Source organism: Alexandromys fortis, unplaced genomic scaffold (assembly GCF_014885135.2).
Source record: "Alexandromys fortis isolate MF-2015 unplaced genomic scaffold, M_Fortis_MF-2015_v1.1 scaffold_67, whole genome shotgun sequence".
In the NCBI taxonomy this organism is placed as follows: Eukaryota; Metazoa; Chordata; class Mammalia; order Rodentia; family Cricetidae; genus Alexandromys; species Alexandromys fortis.
Window position 1 is genome coordinate 2,121,631 of NW_026067945.1, and position 12,335 is coordinate 2,133,965.

The 12,335-nt window shown below is 45.5% G+C and overlaps 1 protein-coding gene across 1 annotated transcript in view; it reads right to left on the reverse strand.

Annotated features, from left to right (window-relative positions):
- Positions 1-12,335, reverse strand: part of Lrrk1 (leucine rich repeat kinase 1) — a 131,242-nt gene that overhangs the window by 87,333 nt on the left and 31,574 nt on the right. Inside the window, exon 3 of the mRNA XM_050149149.1 lies at positions 3,394-3,557. Coding sequence (XP_050005106.1) covers positions 3,394-3,557 — 164 coding nt within the window. The remainder of the gene's footprint in view (positions 1-3,393; positions 3,558-12,335) is intronic.

Genomic DNA, 12,335 nt, shown 5'->3' on the forward strand with positions numbered 1-12,335 from the left:
AGCATGCTTGTGTTTGCTCACTGGAGAGTTCTGTCTGTTTTAGATTCTTGTCAGAGCTTTCAAACATCTGACTCATCCAGTTGTTGGCATCTGCTGTTGCTTTTTTTCCCCCACCAGTTTGCTGTTTTTCTCCTTCCTGAGCAGAGACTGTTTATTAGGTTCTGGAGAGGAGTGGGAATGTGTTTTAGGACTGGGATCTTATCTGAGTGTTGGCCTTGGACTCTTGTTAGCTCTGGTAGGTGATTAGCGGAATGGAGTCATCACTTCCTGATGGGGTTGAAAACCAGAAACTACTCAGTTGGATGGCACCAGTGGGATGGGACTCCTGGTTCCTGCTGGGCAGGAAGTTCTCCTGTGCTTCCTAGGTTTCCAGTGGTCACAGTGGGGGGTTTAATTACATAACCACCTAGTGTCAATTAGCACCCCGGGTCACCACAGTCTCCTTGGATGACTGGGGCAGCTTTTTACTGTCTGGAAGGGTTAGAGAGTGGTGGATGCCGGGCTGTGGCGTGGTTGGGTGCTGTCTCTAGACATCCTGTCTTCTTGTGCAGCCTTTGCCTGGTCCACTGACAGCTGCAACAACAGAGGCTTTCCTTGACGTCTCTGTGCCGGTTTGGCTCTGGGTTAGCCTGGGATGCAAAAAAGGCGAAAAGGACCCCTATAAATGCAACAGCAAGTTTTTCTTGAGCTCTGAACTCACTAGCAGGTCTCTTCTCTCCAGTGTCAAAATATTCCTTGCTGTCCATGGGATGTCCAGAGTTCTCAGCTGCATACAGTGGGGGAAATGTTGAAAAGCATACCTGTTTGATCTTCCCTTTGTTTAAAAAAAATGCTTTATTTTTATTTTTTTATATGTACTAGCGTTTTTCCTGCATGTGTATACCACATACCTGCATCTCTCCCCCTCCTTTTTTAGACAGGGTTTCTCTGTATAACAGCCCTGGCTGTCCTGGAACTCATATACTCACATATGACTCTATAGGCTAGGCTGGTATCGAACTCACAGAGATTCGCCTACCCCTGCTTCCTGAGTGCTGGGATTAAAGGCATGCGCCACCACCGCCCTGGTTCATTCCCCCTTCTTAATAGAAGTAAACATTATTTGCTTATTTACTAAAATTAGACTGGAGAGCTTTCTAGATCGCAACGAGACATCTTCTGATGGTTTGGCTATTCTGCGCAGCATCCGATGGTCCAGGAGCACTGAGGATCACATAGCTTTGTCATCCTGTGGACTGAACACATAGGCCTATCTCCCATATCCAGGTGTGGTCCTTTGTAATGTACATCGCGAATTCAAATGTCATCTCAATGGTGCTCATTGTCCCCCTGTCTCTTACTTTTCTGAGTGCAGGCTAGAATCATTTCTAACTTTTAATTAAATGGATTAAGCCTTTGCTAACCAAGGTAATGCAAACAAAGTTTTGACGAGGTGTTTCCATGGTAATATATCTGACTCTTATCCCCTTTGAGCTACTGGTGTTGGGAGGTGGATATTTTGGACTTGTTTTTTAGCAAAGAGTTTGGCATATGTTCAAAAACTTCAATATCATGCATGAAAATGTCAAAATTAAACTCATTATTTTATAGTAATCTGCTAAGAGAAAATGGTCATGCTGATACTTTTCCATTTGGCATAGCTGTGCATGCTAAGAAAATAGCCTTACAAAAAGAAAATGAGTAGGTGAAAATTCCCATATAGCATTATTGGTTAGAACTTTGAAATAATCCAAATATCTAGTCAAGAGGAATGAATTAAGTTTAAATTCAGTTCTCCCTACCACATGGAATATTATGCGGCCACTGATGGTGATGTCTGCAATGAATTTCCAACCCCACAGAAAATTCTTGATATAATAGAAGCAAACTAGAAGTATATGCAAACTAGCATCTGTATTTACATCACATACACGATGCATTATATATTATCAGAAATGGTACCCCCCTCTCCCCGACTAGTGGGCTGGAAGAGAACGCACTGAGACAGTGAAGAGGAGTGAGCGTGTATCTTAGGGATATGCTGAGTTTTTCTTCCTTTTGGTTTTCTTTGCTTTTATTTTCCTAAAAAAAATGCTGAGTACAAGCTGTTTTTATGTTGGAAGAATCGGTAGATAAACCTTGCGGATGGCATTTGGTTCTTTAACTGAACCCCTTTACTTCCATTTACATCTGACATGGAAGGTGAAGGCGTGGTGCTGATGAACCAACTGGGAGGGAACGATGTCCACTGCGCATGTGCACACCGTGTGCTGCTGATCAAGGGACTGGAAGGGAATGACATCCACTGCGCGTGTGCAGACCAAGGCATTCCCGAACACTGGATCCCCATGAAGTCTCTAGTAATGAGAAGACAACCCACAGGCTGGGGATGCAGCTCATTCGGTCGAGCACCAAGCATCTAACCCATCCTCAGCTTCTTAAACCTCTATGGAAGTGCATGTCTATAGCCCGGAGCTGGAGTCAGGAAAATCAGAAGTTTGGGGTCAGCCTTGGCTACATAGTTAGAAGCCAGCCTGGGATACATGAGGCTCTGTTAAAAACAAAAGTGTGTGGTGGGGTGGTTCAGTGACTCAGTGGGTAAAGGTTTGGATGCCCAGTACCCATAGAAAGCCTAGAAGCATTGGTCCATGTTTATATATAACCTTAGTTCTAGAGGTGCAGAGTCAGGGAGATTCTGGAGCTTTGCTGGGCAGCCTCTTCTGGCTGAGATGAAAAGCTCTAGGTTTAGTGAGAGACCCAGTATCAAAAAATATGCTGGAAGGGGATGGAGAGATGGCTCAGGGGTTAAGAGGATATGCTGCTATTGCTGGGGATCCAGGTTCAGTTGGTTCTCAACACCCACATCATGGCTCACAGCTGTCTGTAATTCTAGTTCCAGGGGATGTGATGCCCTCATCTAGCTTCCTTGAGCATGCAGTGCACATGGTATTTCTTATATACACTGCAGGCAAAATACATAAAGTAAAAGTAAATACATCCTAAAAAAATAAGGTGGAGAACGATACATAAGACACCGTGTTGGCCTCAGACTTCCATGTGCCCACACAGGCAAGTGCATTCCACACCGCACAAGGCCTCCACTTGCACATACAGACAAGTGTATTCCTCACTGCACAAGGCCTCCATGTGCACATGCAGGCAAGTGTATTCCCCCACCACACACAGAATTCCATGTGCACACGCAGGCAAGTGTATTCCCCACCGCACAAGGCCTCCATGTGCCCACGCAGGCAAGTGTATTCCCCACCGCACAAGGCCTCCATGTGCCCACACAGGCAAGTGTATTCCCCACCGCACACAGGCCTCCATGTGCACATGCAGGCAAGTGTACTCCCCATCACACAGTCTCCCATATAATCAGAATAGCTCCCCTGGGGCAGGCACGCACCCTACCTTCTCCTGCGGGGATTCGCTCTCCTCACAAGCTTCTCTGAGCAGGTCACGAGCCCGGGAGAGGTTTCTCTGCTTGTATGCTGTATGGATTTCTTCCATGCTGGGGGACCGCACTGAGGAGTTGCCACCAGGTGCAGACAGTTTGCTGCCCATGCCTTCGGCACCTGCGAAGGAAAACACATACACACGGTGTCACTGTGCTGGTGACCTCTGGGTTGTCACTGAAGGTGACAGTGGAGGAATGCACTCCCCGTGACATGGCTATGTGGGGTGTAGGAAGACAAAGGAGAGTCCTGAAATGCTGCCGTCAGCAAGTTCCTATTTCTCTGTGGGACATGGAGCCATTTTGGAAGACATTCACTGGGGCAGTGGGAAGCTCAGCCCAGCTCAGTGATGACTGCAGGGGACTGCCAACTGGAGCTCCTCCAGTGCCCTGGGCAACGGGAGGCAGGCGGTTCTCTGGTGAGAGAGCTGATGGCCCCAGCCAAAATGCTGCACTGCTGTGTCCCTCAAAGGGGAAAGAGCAGCTAAGACTCAGGGTGTGGGAATCGCACAGTTCCCAATCCTTTCTCCACTAAGAAAACTCTGAAAAGGTCAAGGGATTTAGGACTGGCAACCCTTGCCTCTGCGCTAAATGCCACCCGAGTATCTCCATCAGTCCTTTGACACTCCGGGCCCCTAGATATTCTTGGACCACGTGTGTGACTGACCCACCATGGCTGTAAGACCCTACTATTCTGGTTATCTGAATTGTGGCTTCCTGTAGACATATCCCTGTTCTCCATAAGTGGGTGCTAACCTGTCCTGGGCAGATGAGGGGATGTGGGATGTTCTGGCCTGCTGAGCATCTGGTGTTGCTCGGGAGGAAAGGCCAGACTTGCAGATGGCTGCAGCATTGTTGAGGACTCAGTGCATGGGTCCTTATGGAGCTGCTGGACACAGCCGAGCGCCGCATTGGGTGGAAAGACACGGGCAAAGATCACTGTCCTCCATCAGTGCCCTGCTCCAGAACAAGGGTTATATAGAGGTCCTCAGGCCCCAAAGGCTGACAAGCAGTCTTTGGAAGGCCCCTGAACGTTTTAAAGCTCTGCACAAAGCTCTTGCTCTGTGTGTGTGTACATTTCTCTGGAAAGAAAATTCAAGGCTTCTGTGACATTTCCAAAGGAGGTAGGAAACAAAAGCGAAAGCTTTCTCTCTATAGATGCTAGAGAAAGGGCTGTTGCCAATGAGAAGTTAAGTTCTGAACTGTGTTGAGTGACAGAAGAGACAAGGTGAGGATTCTATGATTCATCGCTAAGTTTACACAGTGGGGGGACCTTGTCACTCTCTCTGTTCCTTCTCAATCCGTGAGTTGAACATTTTGGTTCAGGATGGGCTACAATATCACAGTCTGAAAGCCGTGGGATAAATCTGTCATGGACCTGAACTATGAGCTTTCTCTTTAAAGTTGATTATCTCAGACATTTTGTTATAGTGAGGGACAACCAGCTATCTAACAAATCGCAAAAATTACGTGCTTGGAAATAAATTTCACAAAAGATAAGCAAAATCTTAGCTCTGTAAAAAAAATACTGCCAAGAAAAATAAAGATTTGTATAGCCAGGAAGATCTCCCATGCTCATGGATCAGAGAACAAACCCTAGGAAGGCGCCACTTCCCCCTGAGTTTAGGCACAGCCTCAATTTCGGTTTAACTATAGTCCCAGCTGGACTTTTTTTTCCCCTCAAAAAACTATATCAGATTCTCAAGTTCACATGGAAAACTTGAAGAACCTAGAATAGTCAAAGCAATCTTGAAAGAGAGAGTGGAGGATTTACATTACATGATTTCAAAACTTAACCATTAGGCTCCCATAAGCAGGCAATATGATACCAGTACAGACAGCCTCATAGGACAGAACTGGGTTAGGAAATAGACTCATGGGGCCGGGGAGATGCAAACGAGAGAACCCAAGTTCAGACAGACCCCCAGCACCCAAGTAAAACCCGGGAGCAGTGGGCACAGTCTGCTCCATGTGTGCTGGAGGAATGGGGAGACTCCTCACTGCAGCCAGCATGGCTAAATCCCTGAGATCTGAGTCCAGTAGGAGAGACCCATCTCAAGAACAATGTAGATGGCATAAGGACATGGCCCAGAGGTTAGTGTTTGCTGGGCTCCTCATCGTTATGAGGATCAGAGTTTGGATCCCCAAACCCCACGCAGATGTTAGGAGGGTGTGGCAGCCCTCCTGAGATGTCAGGCTTAGACGGCAGAGATGGGATTCATGGAACAAGCTGGCTAGTGAGGCCAGCCTTGTCAGTCAGCTCTGGGTTTGACAGAGACCCCACTGCAGTGAATAATGTGGAAAAAACAATCAAGAAAGATTCCCAACATCGGCCTCTGTCTCCACATATGAACATCACATGCATGTGGACATCACACACAAAAGTGGAAAAGGGTGGAGAGTGATCAAGGAAGTTATCTGATGTTGAGCTCAAGCCACCACACACACACACACACACACACACACACACACACACTGTGCATACCACACACACACAACAAACACACACCAAACATACCACACACAAAAACACCACACACACATACACACATTGTGCATACCACACCACACACACACACACACTGTGCATACCACACACAGCAAACATACACCAAACATACAACACATACATACACCACACACACATACACACGCATATACATTTAACAAACACACAAAGACTCATAATTTGGAAATCTAATTAACTTTTTGCAAGGGTTCTAAAACAATCTAATGGGAAAAAGGGTTCTCAACAGATGGTACCAGCACATCTGGTGCCAATACCTCATCACTTAGGCTGCAGAGATTGCTCAGCAGTTAAGAGCATTTGCTGCCCTTCCAGGGGTCCTGGCTTCAGTTCCAGGCACCCACATGTCAGTGTTCAGCTGTCTATAACTACAGTTCCAGGGAATCTGACCTCTTCAGGACTCTGTTGACACTACACACCCATTTTGCATACATACGTGCAGGCAACACCACTTACATATACAAAACAAAATGTAAAAGTTGCTTGTCTTTTATAATACACAAAAGCTAACCTGAGGTGGATTAGGGATCTAAAATGTAAAAGCAAATGATAAAGGCTGTAGAAAAATTTGTAGACTTTTTCTTTCAAGACTTCACAGGAAGCAAAATCCCTTACTGGTGCATGTGACGTGGTTTGAGTCTCTCTCAGGTCCGACAGGAATTTAAGCAATGGTAGCAGGAATTCATGGCTGCAAGATGGAAAACTTGAAAGGGCGGAGCCTCTTGAGAGGTCTAAGTCATGAAGGGTGGGGTAGCTCTCGTTGTTTGAGATGTGAGTACCTGCCTACTCCTACGCACACAGGACAGCCTGGTTCACCAGAAGGTCCTCACCTCTGCAAAGTCAGTGTGGGCGCACTCAGGTCCTTGAATCTCCAGAACTGTGACCTGCATAAACCCACTTCTTTGCCAAGTGACAAGTGTCACATGCTTTGCTACAGTGGTGAAAAGAGGTCCCAGGAAACAGTAATGGAAGGAAAACTGCTAAGTTGCATTTGGCTTAGAAATGATGAAGAATGGCTGAATTAGACTTTGTTCAAAGTTTAACATTATGCTCATCAAAGGCACTTTTTAAAGAAGCAGGCAAATTCTAGTCTGGAATACAATATTGGAAGACATATCTGAAGATAAATGGTGAGTAAATTACCACAAAGAATATTTAAAAAAAAAAAAAACAGCCGGGCGGTGGTGGCGCACGCCTTTAATCCCAGCACTCGGGAGGCAGAGGCAGGCGGATCTCTGTGAGTTCGAGACCAGCCTGGTCTACAGAGCTAGTTCCAGGACAAGCTCCAAAGCTACAGAGAAACCCTGTCTCAAAACAACAACAACAACAACAAAAACATAACAAAAATATACAGCACAATTACAAATAGTCAAAGATTTAAACACTGAAGACAATAAAAAAAAAAAACCCTCCATACCATTGCTCATCATGGAAAAGCACAGGCCAAAGCAACGCCATTGCACTCCCAGCAGAGCGCGATGCTTTACAAAGATGCAAGCAACCGGGATGCTCGGGTCTGATGGGTTAGAATGTAAACTATGTAGATTCTATTATAGACAGCTCTGGCGGCGTCTTTGAAAACTGAACACACACTGTCCTATGCTCTACCAGTTCCATTCTTAGGTTTTTACTCAGAGGGAGAATATCCCCAAAAAGCTTTCCAAGCATGCTCATAAAGGTGGTGGTCATAATATTTCTCCAAGCTTCAAGTAGTCCAGTTTGTTTATTTACTGTACAAACTGTGTGCCCATAACTACTCAATAATAAAAAGGAAGGAACGATCAGTCATCCTGATGGCTGAAATGAATCTCAAGAACAAAATGCTGAGAAAATAAAAGCCTGCAAAGTGATGCTATTTCTATGATGCACTAATCTTGGCTGATTTGGGGGAGGGCATGAGGACATGGCTTGTGCTGATGGCTCCAGATCTTGATGGAGTTTGCATTATTACATGGGTGCTGCATTTGCGAAAATGAATCAGTCTATCTAAAATATGTGCATTATGCTTTGTGAACGTTTTATGTAAAAGGCTATTACAAACATCATATACAAATGTTAGTAGTTAAGGGTGGGTTGTATAAGATGTTGGTAACTTACTTTAAAACCATCAGAAATGAGATGGCCCGTGTCAGACTCTAGGTGGTAGGTGTATAGGTGTACATTGGCTCAATTGTTTTAGTATTCCTGTATGTTAGGATGTTGGGGAAAAGGAGGCTCATAGTGTCAAACTCTACACGCAGGGGCCACCATCTGACATACAGCATGAACTTTCCTACCAACACAGAGAGAAACTAAACCTGCTCCGTGGAAGCCAGGGCGAGCTGCCTACAAAGCCACAGCCCTTAATATCGTCTAGGGTCTTCATAACACAATCCAAGCTGGGATCTGACCATTTCCAAGGCAACTGCCCTGAAAATCCGCGAGAAATCTGTCCTTGTACATGACTGACGGCTCCCTGACACATGTGGGCTGTTGAGTCAGAGGGGAGAGCGTGAGGTTGTTTTTTTGGAAAGACTAGACAGCTTTGCATGTACGTGGCTACATGATGTGAATACGGCAGCTTCTCTTTCCAATATACAGGACAGTCCCCATCAATAATTCAGACCATAGAGTGCTGGGCGGGGGAGGGGCCATTAGCAGTGGTGAGAAGGGAGAGCAGTCAGCTCCGGTGCCTCCATCAGAGACTCCTTCATCATGTCATGACTCATCTTTCAGAATTAAACAAGCAGCCACGACCTCATAAACTGCAAGTGTGCCCGTGCGCCTTTGCTTCTGCTCTCGTTAGGAACATAAAGGCAGTCAGATCTTGACATGAAGTAGAGGAGACCGTGAAGGTCCTGTATCTATACAGGTCTACAGCTCGCAGGAAATTACGAGAGTGCTTTAATTTTACTGCTGTCTGTAATAATGCTGGTGCGCCTGGAGGAACAGATGTCATGGGTGATTAGATCTGCCCTGTTCTCTTCAGATCCCTCAGCACTGGGTTTTCAGCTTGGTCCCCCATTTCCTTAAGTGGTATGAACATCCCACACGCACTCTCACGGCCCTTGTGAGCTGGGGCTCTAGCCTAATCAGACTGCTGGAGGAGTACAATGCATACACACACCCAAATTATTGCCAAGCCTGTACAGTTTCCAGAAATAACAAACACAGTGGCTAACACTAATTTATACTGAAAGAAAAAAATGAGACTCCAACAATAAACATTAAGGATGATTGTGAGAGAGGAACAAGGGAACGAGAGAAGGTTTTCTGCATTTTTTTTCCAGGCTTTTTGTATTGGAACAGTATGGCTCATTTATTTTAAATGGTAGAGAAATTACACATATTCCTTGGAAAGAAAACCAGTGGGGGAAAAAGATAACACATAAACACCTCATGTTAAGGACAGAAGTCTTGTCTTACCATAAACAGACACTTTGTTTATTATAGGTAAAGATTTTCATGGAATTTCTATTGTTTAAATCCCAGACAGTACAGTTCTATATCTGTGAATTGGTTACTTTGACACAAAGTTTAGAAATAGTTGAGATAGTTTAGACATTTTACCTATTTATTCAGATACTTATATTTATCACCTCACTCAAAATAATGTTGTTCTTTTACACGGTCAAACACCACACTGATAAATGTATTCTTCATATATACTTGAAAGTCATAAGAAAACACAGAGACTTTCTGAATTGATTCTATTTCAATAAAACATGAATGTCTCAAGCAGGAAAAGCTAGTAGGAAAATACTGAATAGTTTGGTTTCATATATTAAAAATCCCTCTCAGTCTCTTTATCGAGACCTTATTTTCCTAATTATCAGCAACCTTTTCTGACATACACAACTACAGACAGGCGTACCATCTGCTTTTAATGCAAATTAATACGCCTACCCAGGGCCGAAAGGAAGAGAAGGACAAAGTGACAGCCTCTTCTAAGAAGCATTCAGCTGGTGCGTCCTGTCAAGTTTGAAGAGTCAATCAGAAGAAGGAATGAGTGAGGGAAGGACAGGGATGTGTGCCTGGCGAACTTAGAGACACGACACATGTGGAAATATCCGGGAGCATCAGAGAAACATTGAAAGCAAACGCTGAGCTTGTGAGTACGTGTTCCTACCAGCCATATCCCGGATGCGCCAGGCATAGGTGGGAAACTCAAGTTCATTGTGTGAAGAAATATTGGCTAAAAGAAGTAACACATTTTAAAACCCAGAGAGAGAGAACACCATTTGTCAGTCTTTTGATACTTGCTTTCCACTCAACATTCTATTTATTCTTCCAGGCTTGTGCAATATTTCACATCATCATCCCTGTCTGACTGAAATATTTGTTGCCGATAACTCAACCCCTAGGACTTACATAATTCTTACTTTAGAAAAACAAATTATTCTGACTACAGACGCACTAGCGGCAAGGATTCTTGCTTGTCAGTGATTTGTAGAAAGAGAATTCCATGGACATCACCGAGCAGGGTGTTGTGACCCCGTGACTCATTCTCGGGCCTCCCTGTGACGCCAGGCACACTGTAAGACAGTCTCCTTTTTCTTGTTCCCTGAGGATGATCTGTCCCAAGGCCATTCTTCACTTTTCTTCTAGAATAGAATGTGTCTTTTCTCCTGACACAGTAATGAAAAACAAATTTTCTGCCGTTTTATCCTACAAATCTAGGGCAATGTTGAAGTTCTATAAAAATGGATTTAATTCTGTGAGATCTGATTCGGACTGCATGTGCACAGTATATGTGTGAGCACGTGTATGTATGCATGTATGCATGTGTGTAATATTTCTCTCATTAGCATTAAACTTAATGTCTAGGATGAGAGGCAATGTCCATTTAAAAATCATAGTTGAGAGACACATTTGCAACGTTCAGAAAAGGCCCTGCCATTTTATTGGCATATTCATGGTATTGTTGATTGCATTCACCTCCATCAATATAACAGCAGAAAGTTCAAGTGACCCCCCGACCCTCAGCTCCCTGCAGAACAAAGGCAAGCACACTCTAGGATGCTACCGACCTGCTCAGAGTTGTTTAATGACCTTCCTCCACCGAGTCTCCATGTGGCCACAGCATCAGGAGAGAAGGCTGGGCCTCCTCGAGGTGACACCCTCTCTGCGCTCCAGGGCCCGCCTTGGTGACCCTGGCTTTAGTGCCTTCAGAGAGCAGGACGCGTCTCTCTCTCCAGACACCAGTGGAAGGTTTTGCTTCAGCAGCGATTTCATCTCTGGGTCGCATTACGGCGAAACCCAAGCCTGTATTTCTTTAGGGGAAGAGGCAGAGGATCCAGGGTGCCAGGGGACGGAGGTGACCCTCCAGCAAGTCCTCCTGGCTCCAGATGGCTAATACTCAGCTCCGTCCTGCTAGCTACTGCATCAGCAGCAGCAAAGGGAGACAGCAAAGCAGGAACTGCGCTGGGAGCTTGGGGACTCGCTGGAATCCTGAGGTGACCGAGTCTCATTCCAGCAAAGCTCTCAGATACAGATTTAGAACTCAATGCTGGTCTCATCCAGTAAAGAACCTATTTTTCTAATAATAACAAAACCACAATTGGTGGGTTGGGGAGATAATGTAAGTAAAGGCACTCACTATATAAGCCTGATGACCTGAATTCAAATCCTCAGAAGCCGCCTAAAAGCCAGAGGCAGAAGCACAGGCACCTGTAATCCCAGCGCGCCCTCACTAGGGATGGCAGGTGGAGACAGGCCAGCTGGCCCGGCTAACCACTGTGAAGAGACTATCTCAAAGGAGGTAGATAAGTTGTGAAATCAGAGATTGTCCTCTGATCTCCACATGTGCACGTGTGTGTACGCACACACAAAGCAAATAATCCTATAATGCCATGTTATGTCCACGTGACCAGGGCTAGGGTGGTTTGGAGGCTGGCTGCATATAGATCTCACCGCAGAGCTAATATCTGGACCTTGGCTATCAGAACACAACCTTCTGCACTCCAGGCTAGGCACTGCCAACCAAGCAGTGGATGTTTATTCAACATAAGCTATGCCGTGACATGCATGGCGGGAAAGTGGTAACTCAGAGGTGAGTGGTCCTGCCTCACTGGGTGAGTGGAAGTGGAAGCAGCCTGTCCTTCACTCCTGCAGTGGCAAGAGAGAGACAAGATGCAGCGTGCAGTGATGACTCCTGTCCTAAATTTAGCGCCTTCTCCAAACATTCCCTTACCCACTGCGCCTTTGATCTCTGGACATCTAATACCTCCTATGTGCTGATCCTGGGCTCAGCGCCTACTGAGACAGTTTGAGTCCATGCTGTGTTTTCCCTGGAGTTTACTTTTAAACCCCAGCAGCAGAAACCATGCCCCTTATCCGGCTAGAGATGTACGAAGGTCGGGATGGCCAACAAACAGGAGTGGATTTGGAAAA